The sequence below is a fragment of the Ambystoma mexicanum genome, chromosome 2p (assembly GCF_040938575.1).
Source record: "Ambystoma mexicanum isolate Mex_15411 chromosome 2p, UKY_AmexF1_1, whole genome shotgun sequence".
NCBI classification, from domain to species: Eukaryota; Metazoa; Chordata; class Amphibia; order Caudata; family Ambystomatidae; genus Ambystoma; species Ambystoma mexicanum.
In genome coordinates this window covers 550,272,044-550,293,655 of record NC_090923.1, presented here as the reverse complement: position 1 = coordinate 550,293,655, position 21,612 = coordinate 550,272,044, and the positions used below count along the sequence as shown (strand labels likewise).

General features: G+C 48.5%; 1 protein-coding gene across 1 annotated transcript in view; it reads right to left on the bottom strand.

The window, feature by feature from the left end:
* Positions 1 to 21,612, bottom strand: part of DNAH1 (dynein axonemal heavy chain 1) — a 3,604,831-nt gene that overhangs the window by 189,009 nt on the left and 3,394,210 nt on the right. The window contains exons 72-74 of the mRNA XM_069644003.1: positions 3,023 to 3,202; positions 2,735 to 2,911; positions 2,303 to 2,473 (exon numbers count right to left, since the gene is read on the bottom strand). Of these exons, the coding sequence (XP_069500104.1) occupies positions 2,303 to 2,473; positions 2,735 to 2,911; positions 3,023 to 3,202 (528 nt within the window). The remainder of the gene's footprint in view (positions 1 to 2,302; positions 2,474 to 2,734; positions 2,912 to 3,022; positions 3,203 to 21,612) is intronic.

The following is a 21,612-nucleotide window of genomic DNA, read 5'->3' as shown; positions in this document are numbered from 1 at the left end:
TGGAAGAAAGTGGGGATTGGTGGAGAGGATCACATTGTCCCTTGCAAACCTGAGGTATGGAGGGTCCACCACCAATGCTTGCAGCTCTGAGACCCATCTGGAGGCCATAATAGTGACCAGGAAAGCCAACTTCCAAGTCACAAACTTGATGTGAGCTGAAGAGAGGGGGACTTCATGAGGCTGGCTAGGACCAGGTTTAGGCTCCACACCAGTGGCATCCTTTTCTCTAGGGGAAAAGAGCGGAAAGTCCCTTTAGAAAATGTTTGAGCAGTCTGTCGCTGTAGAGGGGTGGTCTCCCTCTTTTTCTGGTAAACCTAGAAATTGCTGCCAGGTGTACTTTTATGGAGGAGATGGCAAGACCTTCCTCCGCTAGCTTCAGCAGGTATGGAATGACCTGTTGTGGTTGTATAGCCAGTGGTTGTTGTGAACACCATGTGCACAACATTTTCCACTTTTGGTTGTACGAGCTGTTAGTTGAAGGGGCCCTAGCTGCCGCCAATATGCAATGACATTCCTGCGGGATGTCTAGGTGGACGAATTCGGAGTGATCAGGAGCACGCTGGTAGCTTGAGGGAGCAAAGGTAAAATAGGGGGGTTTGGTTGGGTTTTCTGAAGAAAGGCAGGCAGTATCCTGGTCTACCAACTATAGAATCCATTTGTCCATGCAACCTTAAACAGTAGGATTCTGCTCCACACAGGAGACTTGTAATGTATTATGGAGGCTAGCATAGATGGAGTTTGGAGCCTGGGGTTGTGAGGGGACCGAGACTGCAGATTTTAACTCCCCTGCCTCTGGATGGTCTGAAGACACCCCTTTTCTGAAGAGGCTGCTGTCTTTGACCAAGTCCTCTACCTCTCAGAGGAAAAATGCAAGGTCTACAGCTCCACCTTCCAAAAGTAATTTGGGGGTAGACAAGGTAAGACCAAAGGATTGGGCTGCTTGTCTTGGTTCTTTACGTTTTGTGAAGCTTTTGTCCGCATTTGTGCCAAAAATATCACAGCCACTAAGAATATCTGCCCACAACTTCCTTCTTTATAGATCTTCTTATACAGTCAGCAGTGTCTAGCCCTACATTACTGGTAGTGTCCTTACCATCCTGTATCAATTGCCGGAATGAATCTTGTATGTCAGGAGGAAGATGAGACACTGCTGAAACTGCAATTTCACAGAGGGAATGAGAATACCTAGCTAGGGTGCAGGCAGCAGTAACAGTTCTTAAACCCAGACGACATGCCACATTAACTTTTCTACTCCATTCATCTAATTTTTTAGACTTGCAGGTGGTACAGGAGGAAACACTGTGGCTTTTGAGTCTGCTGTTTCTACATAGTTTACAAGGCTATCTGAAGAAGACTGAAAGTTAAGAATTTGATTTGTTCTATGTTTTTGGGCAATGCCTTTGTCCACAATGGATGCCAAGGCTGGTTTACTCCAAACCGGTTTGATAACATTAACCAGAGTACCACTGAAAGGTTGTACTGGCTCTTCGTTTCGGGATGTCTGTTTTCCCATTGGAAATTACCACCTCTGAAGGAGATATTAGATAAATTCCTAATTGTAGTTTTCGCCATCAGTGCTGAAGGGGTCATCAGCACAACCGTCAATAGCATTGCAGCTCTAGACACTGAGGCCAATGTCGTTGGAGGCATTGGTGCTTTTGACGTCTTTTAGATTTTTCATACTTGCATGCCAATGATGCTGCCTCGGCACAAGACAGAACCAACAAGAGGAAATTGTTAAGGACGAAGCAGAATGGCAACAACGGTGGGCTGAAAAAGGCTTTCCACGGCAGAATGCATCGACAGGGATATTTAAAAGATGAAGAATCTGTGGGAGCGATGCATCCATTAGAAATATTTAAAAGTGAAACTCTACGTTGTAGAATATGTGCTCTTGTAGCCTGCTTAGACAACCAACGATTAAAACATGGGAAAAGGGGAGACCTTTTTTTGTGTTAATAATGTAAAACACAAACAAATCCAAGGTTTCAAGCTTGAAAAGTGGGACTATTGAAAAGTAAGTCAATCTTTAAAAGAACCAGTACTGAAAAACCATAGAGATGCAATGAATGCAATGTACAGAACCTTTGAACACTGGACTTTGTAAATAGTTTATATGTGGTTTTTGCATATGCAATCCACTGCATCCTTGAGTGCATAGAGAATTATGTGCTTTTAACTTTGCTTCTTGATTAGCCACGTTGCACATTGACAAGAGACCTTCAACACAACCAAACATTTTTTTGTTAACGTCTGAATACGCTAATGCAGTGGCTGTACTACCCAGCCCTTGGGAACCTACTTCCTCCCTTCCTCGACCGCCGCTGGAGGTTGCCTTTGGCTGAAGTTGAATGATAGCGTTGAGCAGGGCAGAGGTCTCATTCTGGGCAAACGTGATGTTGGCATTGTCATGAAGGCCAAAAATCTCTGGAATATCATTGATTGGCAAACTTTTGATGTATTGTAGATAGCCCTGTTAGGAAGCAATATGACAAAATTATGAGATTGTACAACGAAAGAAAAAAACAAAGAAACCGTCCGAAAAATATGTTCTATGACACGAACAACAATGGAAACAAGGAAGGAAAATTCACTAGGATGGGATTCTGATGGATTTCTGGGAAAGAGAAGAGGTTAGGTTTAGGGGCGACATGGCATAGAAAGGAAATGGAGATATGGCATGAAAAGGAGGTCAGTAGAAAGGTTGATAAATAAAACAAGAAATTATGTTTACGTTTAGATCATAGGCAGTGTTGATCTGTCTGTATATGCCAGATTCTGAGTATACAAAGTCTTCTTGAAGGACGTCAGGTTTGTAAAAATCTGCTAGAATATTGAGAATGCAACGCCGGTCCCAGTCATCGGTCACACGCCCTCCATAGTTAATCTCCCCAGCTGTGTACTTCAAAACCTAATGATGGAAAAGAAACACAAAGAATCTTGCTTGCAAATATTTCTTATCCATTCCTTGCTCACAATTGATTCACAAGCATCTGAAAGGGTCTCACATTCCAACACATACCTTATATGGAATGTCTGCATACTCATCCAAAAACATCTTCAATTGACTAATGCAGATGCGCAGATCTCCATCCGTGAACTCGTAGGGAATGTTAAAGCCCAAAGGCCCAAACTTCCGTCTTTCCAAAGTATTCCCATGGAAAAAGCAAAGAGAAAGGAGCAGTGACTTGAACTCGAGGACCTGAAAAACAGGGGAGTGTAGATTGTGAGGATAACAGTATAATGTGGCACTACCATCCTCGTCAAGTGGCCACAAGCTAATTGAGACTTATACAAAATATGAATATGAATATCTGTGAAAACTTTAACTATCCTAAGGACTTCAAATCTTATAATGTTGGACTAAAAAAACATCAGCAATACCCCATAGGTTTGGGAGAGCAATACCGCAGAGGTTGGGGGCGTAGGGTAGCCCAGAAGTTGGGCAGAGCAATAACCCAGAGGTTGGGGAGAGCAATAAAACAGAGGTTGGGGAGAGCCATACCCCAGATGTTCGGGAGAGAATTACCAAAGTTTAGGTAGAGGAAGACCCCATAGGTTGGGGAGAGAAAGATCATGGTGATTGAGTAGGGAGGATAACTACAGGGCTTGGTGTTAGGGAGAACTCTCATTCAATGGCTAATTTCCCTTACCTACTGAGTCCCTCAGCAGCTTTGCTGGATTTCTGGAGTTATTTTTTTCCACTTGGTAAGAGTGTGAGCTTTTCCCCCAATCTTACCCATGTTTTGCCATGTGTATTTCATCTGTTTTTGTGATTGTGGGCTCTGGAGTACACCACTTCAGTAGCCCCCTTCTTTTGTGTGTTACGCAGCACCTTCAGTGCAGTGACACAGGGTTGTCTTTTAGACTTCCCACCGACTCCATTTCTGGGTCGGACTACTGTCCCCCAGAAAAGGCTAAAGTTGCCATTAACTTTACTTAGTCCTTTAACCATAGATCCAGTACACCCCATCTTACATGGAGTATTGGAAAGGGTTACTTCTTAGCCCTTTTTATCTGTACCTCCTAGAGCATTGTTTCGCTCTTTTAACATTTAGACTTGGCTGGTGGCAGTGGTATCTACCCTAACTTTTCTACCGCGATTATACTAGATAAACGTGGTATTGTTGTAGGCTATTATATTAGCCTGGAACTTAAACCTGCTTGATCAAATACTTTTTCTTTTGGCTCCGGTCGGGTTTATTCGCCATTTCTTTTTTGTTAAAGTCCTTCTTGTGTTTTACTTTGCGCGGCAAACCAGGTTTGCCTTCTTTGTTCACTGTCTTTTGGCAGGCTTCTACAAAGAAGCCCTCCTGTAGGCGCCTGGGTGTATAGGCGGGCTGAATGTAAGGGAGGGGTGTAGTCACCCCCTGCACAGGGTATCCTAGGAAACCCAAGTCGCACTTTGCCATGAGTGGCTGCGTGATTGACAACCAGGCTGTGTGAATGGGGGATTTTCGGATAAAAGGCAGGAATCTTGTGCTAGAAGTCAGAGTCGCCAGTGGAACTACAAGGAACCGAAGAGAAGCGGAGAAGAAGTCAGCTGCTGCAACTATCCCGTCCCAGTGAAACCCTGCTGCAGTCCTGAGCTATCTACCCTTCGACAACCAGAGAAGATCCAGTCCGGAGTCTTCTTCCCTTGAGCCTGGTGGGGATAACCAGCTCATCTTCTACAGCCAGAGGATCCTCTTCGTGGTCGAAATCGCTGCACAGTGCTGTAGTGGTCCAGATAGCCATCTGAAGAGCCTCTCCTGTTTTTAAGGAGCGCACCTTTTATTCACCGTTGCTGCTGCCAGCTCTAGCCCTGTGTGGTGTAGACCCCTCCAGATGTCGTCCTTCTTGCCGAAGCTCCAGGAACCGTGGGTCTGCAGGAAACTACCAGGAACAACTGCTGTGGCACCAGCTTCTTCATTGAATAAGGTACTGTGTTCTGCTTGAGGAAATCGGGTGAATCCCTTTTCTCCTCCTACAAGGCTTTCCCTTATCTTCCCTCCTTCTTATAACTTTTGCTTCCTCCATTGACAATATCTAAGTACTCCTGGCTACGTTGAATCGTGAAGTGTCCGACTGTGTGATCCTCGGCAACAGGAACCCGGTTCCACTTGACACTGGCTCCGGCCTATTGACTCTTGAATTTCTGTCCATGAGTGTTCTCTGATTCTGTCTGCCTTGACAAAAGTATTGCCTATGATTTTTTCCCCCAACTCCCTCTGGGTATCTCAGGTGCTAAGTGTGTTTTTGCCCCGGTAACATTTCTTCCCGCGGATACGCGTTTCTTTAGTAAGACCGAACTGTCATTACTGTCAAAAAGTGATCGCATATGTATTCCCGGTAACGTCTTTTGTTTCATAACACCGGTCCGTTAAAACATAGCGTACTTACCTTGAGTTATACCATAGAAAGTGAATTGGTTGGTTGTAGTGTATTTTACGTGTGGTTTTGAATTAATAGAAGTGCTGTGTTTAGAACAAACGGTTTAAAAATAAATGTACTTATATTTTTTTTACCTGAAACCTTGAGTCAGTGTTTGCTTGAGTCACAGTAATTGTGGTCCCTTTGTGTAATCTCTGTACTGCTCATATACTCTTGAGATAAGCCTGGCTGCTCCGATACTGCTACCACTTTAACATAGTTGTACAGGCTTGTACCAAAGGTAAAACTTGTATTACCACCTGCAGTCTTAATTGTGTGTAGTGGTTCCTAAGGGCACTGCACAGGATTCTGCCTAACACCTGGAGAAAGGAGAAGGACAGAGAAGAAGCCCAGACAGGCAGTGACGGGGAGGGAAGGTTGTCCTGGTGATTGGACTTGTTTATCAGTCAGGCAGGAGAAAGGGCTATATTTTTTCATGGGTTCTGTGTATTTGTATAAGTCCCCAAGTTTCAGAGTGCCAGTTAAACAAAAGGTTTGTCTTCAATAGAAAATAATGTTTGCGTCAATGATGGGTAAAGCAATTTGTTTGTAGAGATGGAGTAGTGTATTGATTTCTAATTAAGATCCTTTTGAAAATGTCTTGTTTGTTCCACCAAACTACAAACTTTATGGGTAATGTTAGTTCCAATGGATACAATGTCTCCTCTGCAGGTACCTTATGATATGATATGAAATATGTCATTTATAATGCGCCTATACACAAGTGATTCTAGGTGCGACAAGGGAGGGATGACAAAGGGGAGGCAAGACAAACCATCTTACTAGGCCATGTGTCATTCAGATCATGCAAGTGTGAGGGAGGGGAAAAAGGAAAGTGCCAGGGAGAGGGAAAAGGGGAAGTGCAATCAGGGCAGCGTAGCCTGAGTAAGTGCAGCCTGGGCAGCGCGGATCTGGGTAAGTGCAAGGAGGCAGGGGACTGCAGGGTTGCAGTTTCAGCCCCTGAGTGTGTGGTAGGCCCGCAGGCAGTGCAGGAGGGGACTGGTCACAGAGCAGCCTGGTACACAGTGAGACTCTGAGGGTAGCCAAGCAACCAGTCGGTACAGCAGACCGGTAGTTCAGCAAGGGAGAGAGCGAGAGAGAAAGCAGAGGAGAAAAGGAAGGACTTGAGCTGCTTCCGGAACTTCAGGTGGTCCGGCTGAAGGTTTAGAGGGGCAGGGAGGCCACTCCAGAGGGAGGCACCTGCAGAGGGGAGAGATCTACCCCCAGTCTCAGGAGGATAGCTCAGGGGCAACGTGCTCGCCTTGGAAGCAAGACGACACGGAGCAACACAGGTTCGATCCCTGGGTCCGCGCTTAGAAACTTCTGGGTATTAAACGCGTTATAAATAACCAATCATATCATATATCACTCTGGCTGGAGAAGTGTCTGACCATCAGAAAGTTTAAGGAAGCTGAGCAAAGGGCTCGAGAGGGAAGGTATTTAGGAAGAGAGAAATGGACGCAGTGCAGGCCCTGGCCCCTGAAAGCCTTGTGGACAATACAGGGGCTTGAGGACAAGGCTAAGTCTTGCAGTCCTGTTCTGGATTAGTTGAAGAGGGTGGAGAGTACAGGAAGGTATGTTGAGAAAGAGGCTAGTCCAGCCTAGAGAGAACCATGGCCCTGGAGACAGGGAGCTTCTAGGGGTAGGCCCGCAGGCAGTGCAGGGGGGGACTGGTCACAGAGCAGCCTGGTACACAGTGAGCCTCTGAGGGTAGCCAAGCAACCAGTCGGTACAGCAGACCGGTAGTTCAGCAAGGGAGAGAGCGAGAGAGAAAGCAGAGGAGAAAAGGAAGGACTTGAGCTGGTCCCGAAACTTCAGGTGGTCCGGCTGAAGGTTTAGAGGGGCAGGGAGGCCACTCCAGAGGGAGGCACCTGCAGAGGGGAGAGATCTACCCCAGTCTCAGGAGGATAGCTCAGGGGCAACGTGCTCGCCTTGGAAGCAAGACGACACGGAGCAACACAGGTTCGATCCCTGGGTCCGCGCTTAGAAACTTCTGGGTATTAAACGCGTTATAAATAACCAATCATATCATATATCACTCTCTGGCTGGAGAAGTGTCTGACCATCAGAAAGTTTAAGGAAGCTGAGCAAAGGGCTCGAGAGGGAAGGTATTTAGGAAGAGAGATATGGACGCAGTGCAGGCCCTGGCCCCTGAAAGCCTTGTGGACAATACAGGGGCTTGAGGACAAGGCTAAGTCTTGCAGTCCTGTTCTGGATTAGTTGAAGAGGGTGGAGAGTACAGGAAGGTATGTTGAGAAAGAGGCTAGTCCAGCCTAGAGAGAACCATGGCCCTGGAGACAGGGAGCTTCTAGGGGAAAGTGAGAATAGGAAGAGTACCTTTGAGGAGGTGCAGCTGGTAGTGGGCCTTCTTGGCGAGGTCGGAGATGGGGGGAGAGAAGGAGAGAGTGGAGTTGAAAATTACATCAAGGTTCTTTGCCTCAGAGGAAGGAGAAGGACCATAGCCCAGGGAGGGCGGCCAGGGAGATAGAGGGAAAGTGGGAGCAGGAGTCCCAATGAGAAGGATCTCTATCTTACTGGCATTAAGGCAGAGACCGTTGGAGGTGCACCAATCCTGAATCGCGGATAGACAGTCAGGAATGAGCGAGAGAGAAGGCGAGGCTGAGGGGAGCCTGAAAGAGAGCCGAGTGCCATCCGCATAACACTGAAAGTTAGAGGAGAAGGTAGAGATCAGGTGGGACAAAGGGGCCAAGTAGACATTGAACAGCCAGGGTGACAGGTTAGTGCCCCGGGGAACATCACAAGTGGAGAGGTAGGGGGTGGAAAGAAAAAACCCAAGTTGGACCTGTGAAGGTCAATCCTGGAGGAAGGTGGTAAATCAAGATTAGCAAACAGATATTCTCAGGTGTCCAGGAGAGCGGTTTCCGTACCTTTGACTGCTCTGAAGCCAGACTGATGATCATGGAGACAACCAACAAATTCAGTGTGGAGAGTAAGCTGGGAGATGGGCAGCTTTTCCAGGAGTTTGCCCAGGAAAGGAGTGATGGAGATCAGGCGATAGCTTTCCGGACAGGTAGGATCGGCAGAAGATTTTTTTAGGAGGGGTTGCACAAGGAAGTTTTTGAGGGAAGAGGGGAAAGATCCAGTGGTGAAAGAGTGAGTGCAGAAATCGGCCAAGGCTGGAGCGAGGGTGACAATGTGGTCCTTGATGGCTGTTGTCAGCGAGAAAGAGGAGAAGGAGATGGAGAAGCGGCCAGAGGGGGGCTGAGAGGGGTGGAGGGAGAGGAAGAGGAGAGAGAGGACAGGATCCTGAGATTTAGTGGTGAAGTGAGAAACCAGAGCTGTACAGAGGGCCTGCGAGGGAACAGGAGAGGTAGAGACTGCAGCAGGATTGGCCAGCTCCTTGCAGATTTTAAAGAGTTCAGCCGTGTTATTAGAGGCCGGTGGGAAACGGGATTGGTTGTGGGCTCTCTTCTTGGATATGACAGAGAGTCTGCATTACATTTGGAGAAGGCGGCAGGGCAGTTTGTCAGAGGATGCACCCGAGGCCCTCCACTTCCTCTCAGCCACCCTGCATTTGCGTTTCAGGGCAGCGAGGTCGGAGTCATACCAAGAGTTGCACTTGGAGGTATGCTTCAGACGGATTCTCATGACAGGGGCAAGGATTGTTACGAGTGAAGGTGAGCCAATAATCTGGACCCGACACGCATATAGATAAGCAGTGGCTTTATTGATTTAACACTCAGCCAGGCATTCACTGCAGCGATCTCCAGCCGCCTGCTCACACCAACTGCACACCCCGGAACCTGGAACTCCTGCCAGCATCCAAGAGTTCCACGTTCCATGGTGATGCAAGAGCCACATAAATACAGGCAATAACATGAACCTGGTGATGACATTATGGTGAGCAACAACAAGTAAAGAACAAACATATTTACAAACATAACATGAGAAAGGCATGATGTGCATTCCTAACAAGGACACCCAGAGCGTTGGAGATGCAGGTTAGAGAGGGCTGTGTCAAAGTGTGAGTCAGCCTCAGGCATAGGAGGAGCAGAGAAAGTAGCGGCAAAGGCATCCACTGACACGCTTTATGGGCTGGATGACCGAAAAGGTAAATGGCTGTGCTGGGGTAGGCTTAGCCTGGGAGACAGAGTTTCAGGTCAGAGGAGAGCGGAAAGTGATGAGTCCAAGAGAGAGGAGTGGTGCGAGGGTTAGAGAGGGGGATGTCTGAGGAGATGAGAACATCCAAGGTGTGTCCGGCAGAGTGTGTCAGACCAGAGGGTAGGCTGGACAGAGAAAGCATGTTGCAGAGGTTGTGGAAGGGCCCAGATGAGGGATTAGAAGCATTCAAGTGGATGGTGAGGTCTCCGAGGAGGAGAAGTTGAGAGGAAGAGGCAAGGAGAGAAGAGCAGAAGTCAGCCCACTCTGAGAGGAAGAGGGCGACCTGTCCTGGCCGCCTGTAGATGGTGGCCATGGTCAGAGAGAGGCCAGGAGAGATAGAGAGCCTGCAGACCAGGCATTAAAAGGAGGAGTAGGCCTGCATAGGAATGACAGAGGCAGGGACCCACTCTGGAAAGATCAGAGCTACTCCAACTCCAGGTTGGTTGGTTCTGCATTCAGAGAGGATCTTGTAGCCATCAGGGATAAGAGTGTCAAAACTTGTGACAGACCTGGCCGTGAACCATGTCACAGTGAGAGGTAGGACACCCAGGTCAAGTTCTTAGAGGAGGTGGCAGATGTCAGAGGAGTGTTCGACAGCAGAGCAGGAGTGGAGAGTAGCGACGTGGCTGCCACATTTAAAAGAATTCCGGGGTGGGGTACAGGCAAGAGGTACGCCCAGCGGAGGTGGTAAAGGGGCCAGAGAATGGGCAGAGGTGGTAGCAGGGGGTGGCATAGTAGCCAGGGAGGAGGAGGAAGGTGTCAGAGAGGGGGCAGAAGAAGGCAGTGGCAGAGAAGCCAGAGAGGTGCTGGAGGTAGACATTAATGATCTTGGAGGAGTGGAAGGAGGCCAAGAGGGCCTCCCAACGAGTGCCACTATTAATGGGAGAGGAGGAGAAAGGAGAGAGATCTGCGACCGTATGAGGGGTCCATAGGTCTGGTGAGGGAACAACAAAGAGGAGGTTGGTGAGAGTTTGTCTGGAGTAAGCACTGATGTAGGTATCAGAGATAGGGAGGCCTGGGTTGGAGACCAGGATGTTACTCTTGAACTTCTTCCATCCGGACTTCGTGAAAGGGATAGGATATGAGATAGAGTAGCAGTTTGAGAAGATGGGGGAGATGGAAAGCACCATAGAGGGTGGGAGGAGGATGCAGTAAGAGGACGGAGTAGGTCCCAGGAGGATAGCTCAGGGCCAACGTCTTGACTTGGAAGCAAGGCGACACAGTGCAACACAGGTTATAAGCGCGTTATAAATAACCTATCATATCATATCAAGAGAGGAGGGATGCACAGTTCAGTGCCGCTCAGCACAGGAGGCGCAGAGGGGAGGAGCGGGGTAACACAGTAGGGACCAGCAGAAGGAGCAGACAGGTACACTCAGCAGTACAAGGTGCTCCCATGGGGTGGGAACCTCGAGAGGGGGAGAGAGCCTAATGAAATACAGTTAAAAGTACCACAGTTACCAAATGCAAACCGAGATTTGACTTTTCTAGATATGGGGAAGAAGGCCTAGTTTTTTTTAACACAGCCGCAATGCAAAACACTCAGATTCAACTTTCCTAAAAGAGGGATAAAAGGCATAGCTTCTTAACACAGCAGCAATGCCAACGCCCAGATTCAACTTTCCTGGAAGAGGGGAAGAAGGCCTAGTTTTTTAACACAGCAGCAAAGCAACCACCCAGATTTAAGTTTCCTGATCAGTCACAGCAGGTTGACACTACTGGAGCTGTCCTTTGCCTCTGGGTCTTTCGCAAAGGAGGCTGACTAGAGTGGTTGGATGTTAAGGCCAGATGTCCAATGAGAGCGTGGTAGGTGGGATGAGGCTGGGAAAGGAGAGACCAGGAAGCAGGGTCGGGGAAGGGGGACGGGAGAGCCACGCGTTGCGGCGCAGGAGCAGGAAAACAATGTTTTTTTTAATTAAGGTGCCCAGGAAGGCAATACTCGCCAGAGCACCACAGAATGGAAATGGTGCTGAGGGGCTGCAGGCAGCTACAGCGGGCGGGATGGCCAATGGGAGTGCAGTGGGAAGGAGGTGTGTGGGGAAGGAGAGACCAGGGAGCGGGGTCTTGCAAGGGGTACGGGAGAGCAATGCATTGTGGCACAGGAGCAGGGAAACAATTTAATTTTTAAAATAAGGTGCCCAGGAAGGCACTACTCACCCCAGCACCTCGGAATGGAAATGGTGCTGGGGGGCTGCAGGCAGCGAGGACACTCGCAGCTACAGCGGGCGGGATGGCCAATGATAGCACCGTGGGCAGAAGGGGGTGGGGAAGGAGGGTCAGCAGAGAGGGATGAGAGTGCCACGCACTGCGGCGCAGGAGCGGGGAAACAATTTATTTTTTTAAAGTTAGGTGCCTAGGAAGGCACTACTCACCCCACCACCTCAGAATGGAATTGGTGCTGGGGGCTGACATTTTAAATGGCCAGCCTGCAGGCTGGGACCTTGGAAATGTTTACATCTCACCTGCTAGTCCCCAGAGATCTGTCATCCAGGTGGCCGGGACACGGCCATCGCTATTGGATTCAGTTCCTGGGTGTGGACTAGTGGGGGAGGATCACCTGGATGGGGGTCTTCAGGGAGTGGAAGTGGGACACCGACAGGTGCAAAGCGGTAGCCCCCTTCCTTATGGCACCTTTTCCCCATCCTACACCGTACGATACGTGAAGCTCTAACTCCCACTCCCCCCTTTCCGACACAAACACTTTCTTATACTGTGAAAAACAACGGACTGATCCAAGAGCCGTTTACCTGACATGTCCCAACACAAGCGTCAGGCAGAGTCAGGCAATTGACAATAGCTACACACACCTGACGTCCCTTTCCCTTCCCCACAGGGATAAAAGGCAGAGCACGAGAGCACACTTTAAGCAAGGCCAAACGCACGAGGAAGCAGCTATTGCAGGATGGCAGTTCAAACAGAGGAGAAAGGCGGCAAGACCAGAAAGGACGACAAGGAGGTAGGTGCACTTGCCCTTTTCTACCCAGACCCGCAAAGCCTGCGTGAAAGGAATCATAAGACCGGGAACTACAGCTGGTGTGTGGTGTAACAGATGTGAACGGTGCACGGGGCCCTCGCGCACTGATAACCAAAGCGGGGAGACAGGCTTGCTACTGTGGTACTGTCCTTGACTCCAGAGACAAGAACCGCCTGGGAGTTCAGCACAGCCGGTGAGTCGGAGGGAGAACCGATACTAAAACCGGACTGTGTTGGAAACGGCAAAATAATATGAATTGAAAGAACTTATGAACAAAGAACTTGTGTATTGCTGAACTTTTAAAGCCCAGGGAAAGACCAGCTGCAGAGTAGTCTGGCGCCACGTTGGCGCTCATTGGGAAGACTCTGGCTGGTCCCCTTTTTGTGGAAACTACAAATACTAGGAGGCCCTAGGAGAGTCTGACGTAAGAGGTCAAGTCTTTGACACGTAGTCAAGAGGAAAGCTAGGGGATGGGAACCCTGCTTTCTGATGAGATTGCGAAATTGCGAACTAAGGCAAGTGTGAACCAGACGGTATTCCAAGGATGCCAAAAGAAAGCTAGGAGAAGGGAACCCCGATTTTCTGATGAGATGGTAGAATCATGAACTATGTTAGAATGGCTGTGTGAACACGAAGGAGGGATGGCAAGGGAAAAGCTAAGGGAAGTTAATCCTGCAAGGTGTTACAACTAAGTGAACTGTGTTAAACTGGCAAATGTGAAACCGGCTGAAGGATGTCCGCGAACAAGAGCAGAACTTAACACCCCGTAAACATTCTGTCGACAAGTGTGAACCAGGTTGAGGGATGTCCACAGTGAACTGTTGTTTAAAAAGACATTGAAACTCTTGAATGTTACAAGATGCTGATATTTTCAAAGAAAGGCCGTAGTGAAACCAACTGAGGGAGGCCAATGTTTCAAAAAGGATCGGAGCCCGGTTGAGGGGGCTCCAAGGGTGAAGAGAAATCACCCGACGGAAATATTACTAAGAGGAACTTGGGTTTTGTTGTATACACGACATCAGGCCCTCTGAGGCAAGAGACTGTGTAAAAGAGACTTGGCCACAAAAGGCCCTGATATTTTGGAACCTAACTCTAAGCTTGTGCTGGAGAAGCCCAGGAGTGTGCTGTGCTCGAAAGTCCCGCCTTGTCCCGTGCTAAAAACATGGGTAAGGGCGACCCCAGTTATACCATCCTGAATTTTTGTGAACACTACTTTCTTTTCTGGTGAAAATTATCCCACACTATTTTGTAACTTAGCTGTAAGGATTGGCAATAGTTTCTTTTGAGTATAGGCCCTTTTTATTTGACAAGATGCCATTAGGACTGCCTTATTATTATTTGATGGTTGTAGCTTGCCCCCATCTTAGATTTAGATTAGGCGTTTTTCTCACCCATTTATACAGTTTAATAAACACCCTTGAACTGTGATCACTTGTGTCTGTCTTTACTGTTGCCACCATGAGTTCCTTACAGTACCCAGATCTGTGGTGCTGTAAGTGCATTGTTTCAGCCTTCAACAAATGTGAGAGTGCCCAGGGTACAAGCAGCATTCCTGCCCTGACCCCAACATTTCCCCCTGGATACTTCTCACTACAGTAAAACTGGGAACTGGGAAGGGAGGAGGGCAGGCAGAAAAGGAATGTGCAGAGTAGACACCATCAGAACCAACATTACCCCTTAAGTATGTAACTTGTTCTTCACATGGATGCTATCTTCTCTGCAAATTCCTTATCTTTGAAAGACTATCCTAGCAATACGGGACACATTTTGAAGAAAGGGTCTCATATGCACCAGGAAGAATAGGTAGCAACCTAAACCAAAGATGTGTCGCACTACAGATATTCCAAACAAGGCCTCAGCCCTAGCTTCTGAATCAGGCAGCAGTAGCCCCCCCTGCATAATTCCTGTATAAGAATACCTCTCAGGAAAACGTTGTGTCATGATGCCTACCTCCAAGGAGCCAGGTCCGACCCAGCGACCCCAGAGGCAGGCATCATTTCCCCCAGGGGAGTGCCAGCGGGCCCAAGCTGGGGCCCTTTGGACGCAGTCCTGGCGCCTTAGGCGCCAGGCTCATGTTGGACCTCTGTCCTGGCGCCTTAGGCGCCAGGCTCATAAAGCTAGACATGTGTTCAAGTGTTTTAATGTGCACTTACCTGATGCAGACCATGCTGCCACATCCAGGCCCTCTTGAGGCCTGAATGGAACTACTTTACCTGTTGGACTACTTTCCACCCGGGTGTGGTCGAGGAAGGATACATACCTGATCGGAGGAAGGATACACACTTGGGACTTCTTCCAAAGCTATTTAAACCACACCTGATCAGCAACTCACGCTTCGCGTTGTTCTGCTCCTCGCAGCTGGACGCTCACCGTGTCAGCTCCTGCATCTGGACTTCAGCCACGCCTGTCAACATCCTGGGTCACCTGCAAAGGGAGACAAGAGACCTTACCAGCTAAATCTGCACCACGGAGACATCACCGACGATCCTGAAAGAGAAGATATTATTTTTAAAAGCATTTTGTTACGATCGCTGCAGCGCTGCATTTCACTCACCTTTCCTGGGTTCCTCCATCTTCAGCAGCGATCATCAGGATACACAGCCACTTCCCAGAGCCTAGAGAAAAAGACGAGAATAAGAGGTGAGAGAAGGAAGGGAATAAGACTTACTTGTTGGGTCATTCCCATTTCATTCCGGGTCTTGCCGCTTCCAGGCATTTTTCCGGACCCCGGCCCCTATGGGGAAAAAAAGACAAAGACATTGAATGAGCGTATGCAAAGACAGTTCCCGAGCGCTCATCCAGAACTAACCTGCCATTTACTGGAACTGGAACTGCACGTTTCACTTCGGGTCGGTGCCATATCTCCGGCATTCCGAACCCCGGCCCCTAAGGGGAAAAAAGACATAAGCATTAGCGCTTGCTGCAAAAAGACAATGAACCTTATTATTAAGCTTGGACTTTTGAACTTGCAACAGAACTTTTACAGAGCCTTACCTGAATAGTCAAGCTTACCTGAACTCCCATCAATCCTCAATCCAGTGAAGTAACTGGGTTTCAACGCGCCCCTGCATCAGAAGCAGGATGGAGAGCTCATCCTTCCTGACCCTAAGGTGAGACTTCACGGGGAATCGTGGAAGGGTATCGTGGAGGGTTGGAAGAGAGTGGGAGGCTTGAGCATAACTCAGTCAGTAGGTAATACTCCCTTTTCACGCACAGGGGAATATTCCTGCGAGCCGGAGAAGCCAGAGTAGAGGGGCCTTCCTGTCCATCTTCAGAGTCCTGCGCTTCACCATTGAAGAAGCATCAGCACTCGAAGCCAGACCTGCGCCTCCGTGGGAATCAGGTGAGCGTTACACGTTGTAGCTTCCCAACCCCCGGAGGAATGAGCCTTTATCCTGTTTGGAACGATTTTCTTTTTCCTGCTTTCCTCTCAAAGACTTCTATGGGACACGCTTTCTTTTTGCTCTCTTTTGACTACTGATCAGACTTTTTGGGGGTAAGTAAAGTCTTAGGCTTTACTTGCCTTGTCCTTTTGCTCACTCTTATGCGGAAACTGATCAGCTCATAAGACTATCAGTACTGAGAGACTACGTCTCTTTTTATGAATATCTTATATTGTTACAATTGCCCACATCACCTTAAGGTGAAGTGTGGTGAGGATACTTTGTATCCTTATATCTTTTTCTCTACTGGCTATTTGGTTACTTTTGCAATATGCCTAAAATGAGCTGGAGGCAGCAGATCTTTTTATACTGCGTTTTTGTACTTTTACTTGTGAACATTTGCAATGACCACAAATGGCCACTAAGGGTAGCTAGCATCTTAAAATAGACGTGCCACAAGGTTTTTGCATGTCCTTTGGCCAAAGCGTTCTTTAGTCTCTTCCTGCTCTCTCGGGTACGGAATTGCTATATATGGGAAGTCCTTTGCTGGGGAAGGATGTTGCTTTCCTGGGCTAAGGGGCCGTTTGTGTGTGAGACCAGATGTGGGGGCTGGTGCTGACTGGTCCCAGTACACATCCAGGTGCCCGAATATCAGTTACTGAGCAGATGTTGTGGTCGGTGGCTATCCATGACTGGATAGCCACTGCCAGTTTGAATGGTGCAGACTTGGCCCATTCATGGGCTTGGGCGAACTCCCAGTCCAAATCTTGGATAAAAGGAGGGCTCCTGCAGTCATTTGACAGATCATCGTTGGAGCCAAGACCTTTATGAAGAAGTGCAGCCCCCTGACAACCCATGGACGACTCCTGCATCTGACTAGCATCAACTCCCTGGCCCTCTGTCGTTGTCTCAAGAAGGCCTTTGTTGGTACTTCAACCCCTGGATCAGTGGTAACAGCCAGTCTTGACCCCTACTCAAGTATCCGTGCCTCCTGAGCCTTCAGAAGTATACCTGGTGGACTGACCAGTTCGCTCATGGGCTACCTCACTTCAGCCATTGCCTTTTTGAGTCCATACTTGGAACTTGGAGGATCTTCAGCTTGTGCCATAAGACGCCTGCTCCTGCTTTTTCAGCATTCTTGAATCAACAGAAGGTATGCTGGACTTGCTCCTTTGTTCATCCATTGAAGATCGCCTGTTGTCGCCTATTCAGTATGACTCCCATTGTAATCCGTGTTTATCGCTCCCTGATTGTGTCCTGAGGTGCATCTTTCCTTGGTGTGGGCTTTTAGCTGGAAGGTAGGTGTCTCAAACTGAAATCCTGTACCAGTGACCGACCAAAACTAAATCCTGCATCCAAAAGTGACCTCTGCACCCATGACCTCTAGGCCTCTGTTGATAGGACCAAGCAGACAAGATTGTGTAATATGGAATGTCCGCAGTGGTTTATGGAGAAATTGGAGTTCGAAGGGTAGTTAAGCAAGGCTGTTTCTGTCCTCCCTGTCCTCCATAGGGTTAAATGAGCATAAAGTCCTTTAAATTACTCTTCCTGGCTTTGGTCCATGAATGTCTCATCAAGGAGCCCTTCCTATGCTTACTGTATTGTCTGGTCTGGAATTGAGTGAATTTACTTGCCTGAACTTTACTGACTTTTTGACTCGCATCATCAATCTCTTAGAAAATCTACTTGCAAAGTATAACTATGGAACTGATGACTTTAGGGCACAAGCCCCCAAACCATCTTACGCTGGACTTATCAAATATTAGGGAAACTGCTTCCTGGTTATTCTAAAGTGTCTTTACTGTATTTTCATGCATCTGAATACTTACCCGTGTTGCCCTTGTTAGTTAATCATATGCTTTCCTTCTTCCAAGGGTAAATGTATATTGCCTTTTTCGTAATACGTGTGTGATCATTTTGACCTAGATGTTTTACTGGCTAAGTGTGATTTTAAAGGCATAAGAAATCATTGTATATTTTAACACCTAACTGTCTAAGTAGAATGACTGGTGTTGTTTTGTGTGGAGATATTGTAGCTTGACACCACTCTCACGCCCCTCCTGAGTATAAGCCGTACCCCTCTGTGACCTTACCTTGATAGGGTTGGCAAGACTTCAGTATCTCCCTGTTCACCATAATAGGTTGGCCTCCCAAAATCTACCCGTAAGGTTGATTTTGGCAATCCATCTTAACAGAAACCCCCTGGGATAGTGGGTGTAGGAGGGAGTTGTGTCGGGCCTCACCCTATAGACTTTTTAATTTTGTAGCAAGAAGGTAATGTTTCCAATGGACAACAAGACCAGCATGCACTATCTGAACATGTTCAGGGGCAAGGGCTCCATGAGATTGAGGTAGCAGTCCGTGTCTCACAAGTGGTCTCTGCACTATTCAGTGGTTGACTAAAACTTAATTTGAACAAGAAGTGTCTTCCCTGCTGCTCCAAGGAGTTTTCCATCAATGGATCCTTGAGCAATGCTTTCCTGATTCCATAGACATTTGAGGTTATGTATGCCTTCACTCCAATCTCTCTGCTGCAGACAGTTGTGCACACCTTCAGTTGGAGGATGTGCTGAAATATTGTGTCAAAGCAGGAGTCGAGAAGCAGTTTCACATGGACCCGAAATGCCTCCAAGTTCATGCAGAAGGTAATGTCCTGACCGATCATACTCCCTACACAATAAAATGGAATGCAAGCAATGGCTTTAGTACAACAATGTTTTCAAGCCAAATGGCTAATTCGGCTAATTGGAAAAACTTCATATGTTGATTGTTCCTTTTTTATTGTCTGAGTGTTTTATGAAAACACAGCATCATGTCTGGGTTCTGAAATCTTCAGGTCTCACGGACATGAATTGTTGGAAGAGGTTATGAACCTGATGTTAGGTACCACGGGCAGACAACAAGGAAACTTAACTCCTGTAGGTGGCTGCATTTTTACAGATGTACAATCTGCAGCAAATCAACCCTTTTGCTGGCTCAACGTCCAGGGAGCTTGATTGTACGCTTTTACTATTGAAAAAAGCCCTGCAAGTCTCTACAATTAAGGTTTCATGGTTGCCTTTCAATCTTCATGCGCAAGCCAGAACAGGGGCCTTTCACCAAGATCCCTCTCATGGTCTGTGAGGAGTCAGAAATGAGAGCAGGACACAAGAAGGTCATTTTTTAACAAGAAGAGATTTATAGAAAGGAAGTGGCTTGGAAAAATACCTCTCTCGCCCTATGCTATCGAGGGGATTCCCTGCCTATAACTAAAAACCAAGCATCGGTTTGAGTCAGGAAGTCGATAACTAAAACTGCACTTGTGTTCAAAACTTTCTAAAAGAGTTCAAAGCCAAAAGTATACAAATGAATCCAACGAAAAAGTGGTCCAAGGTAAGGACCCTTGGATCCAGAGGGTGGTCCCCTTCCCCTGGATTCTTAGAAAGGATGGCAAAAGTAAATTCTCTATCAAAAATGTCTCCTTCTCTAGATATCACAGGCTTTCTCTCTCCCTTGGATAGATCTTTCCCGATGGATTTATAAGTACCTTCTTGGTTTCTATCTTACCTAGAAAGAGGGTGGGGCGGAAAAATCCTTGCGTCCTTTTTAGGTTCCTCAACCTTATGGAGATTCCCTCGATGAGGATTGGCTTCTGTAAAGTTCTTGGCTACTGCTAGACTGGGCCTGTTTAATTGAAGAGCCACCTTTTGCAAGTAGCGAGGCAAAGAATTTAGGAATTGCTCTATTGAGAGTGTTCTTAATACCTCCGGTAGAGACTTTTCCCTTAATCACTGGTGTTTCACCAGGGTGCATTTTTTTTGTTTAATTTCATTTTTATTGTAATTTTCCACATATCATGAACCATGAACATTGCAAGTAAGGCAGTCGATCAAGAAATATTAACCCCCCCTAAGATGGCGTGAGAGAGCCGAGCAAAATGGCCGTTCCTTAGTGTGCTCCCGCGCGGCTCCCATAAATCCTGATCAATCCCAGCAGTTTCGGCGGTAATATAATACTTCATCTGGCCAGATTAGCAGCGACCAACAGTGACAAGAAGGATGCCCAAGAAAAGCGGAGCTCAGGGCCTCCACTGACTCGAAACAGGAGCTACTGCCCCGCCAGGCACCTGCACAACGAACACGGCCTTGCCGGCCCGGCCAGCCCGCAATCTTCTGACAATCCCCACTCCATGAGCGCGGCGCCAGGCGAAGGCTGGATCTGCCTGTGGGAGCCGGATCAGCAGCGAGGTCGCGGGGGAGGCGCTGTGGCCTCCTCCCGCACCCTTCCTCCGAACGACAACATACAGCCGCCCGGCCGTGGGTGGAGAGAAGCGGCCACAAACTGCGAGCCCCACGGAGCACACACCGCTGGGTAGAGGTGAACCAGAGACGCACTCCGGTGAATTGGTGGCAGAACGGAGGAGCTTGGGGACCCCCAGGCGGAGAGTACGGTGCCCACCGACGGGGCCCCTCCACCCCACAACGACCAGCAGGCCACAGCAGGCCCATCAACCACCAGCCTGCAGCGGAGGGAAGCGTTGTCAAGGCAGACCTCGGCCAGCGGAGAAAAGGACTCTCCAGAGCCGCGGACTGGCGGGAGGGGAGGCGGCGGTTCGGAGGCTGAATTAGAGGTAAGAAGAGTCCCCGGCACTGTCACTAGCCTCGCCGCGGAGAGCGCGGGCCCAGGAACACTCCCTGGAGGTTGGTTCGTCCCCCCCGCAGCCCATACTCTCGGGGCCGCACCAGACACAACAAACCAGCCAAGTCGCTGGGCTCCTGCGAGCAGAGTGCGGGCAAGGCACCCTCGTGATATCCCACGGAGGTGCCCCATCGCGCTCCCACCAAATGACAGTTGTAATTCACCAACACCCTGAACAGTTTTCCAGAGAGAGCCTAGCAGGGTGCAGGGGAGAGGGAGACGGGAGACAGCATCGCCTCCGGCTTGAACTCCCATAGCAGGAATACAACGAGTCAACCTGCACACCCCCCAATCCAAGCGGAGCACGAACAGACACTACTATATCAGTGGAACTCATCACTGAAGACACTCGCACCAATGGCTCAAAAACCTCTAGTCTATACCAAAGCGCAATCAGATGCAGCCCCGGTGAGGGCAGTGACTCTGGGGGAGCAACACACCCTAGCCCAAGTCGTCCAACGCTCACCTCATTTCTGTGTCACCGATGCTGTGACAGCACCACACACCCCGTGGCATCACAGACACATAACTACAAGGAGCCTGATACCATAAGAGACCCTCAAGGTCTACCGGAGGCAGCAAACACTTGCGCGAGGACGGGCTGGGGAAGTGGAAACAGTAGCCACCCAGACCTCAACCCGCCTAAACTTGAAGCCAAGTCTACAATTGAACCCTTGTTTTGCCAAACCAACATCGTCCCGTGGCTCCCAAGAAACCCACACTTTCGTCACTCCTGTTTACCTGCCTGAGCTCCACCAGCACGTTAAAACACGCGATTAAAGCACGACCGCCCACAGTTGGTCCCACGCCGGTGAGTTTATAATTTACCGCCCCCCTACCTCAGCTTGTCCTCCAACACTTGCACTTAAACCAGGACCATGGGGAAGACGCACAAATCTGAACGCAAGCTGACCTTTGACCCCAGCACCTTCTCCAAAACACCACGAAACGTAGAGATGGAGTCCCCCCACACATGAAATGAGTCGAGGCGACGATCCCACGCAACCACTTGACATCAGGGAAATCCTCTTAGAACTAAAAGCC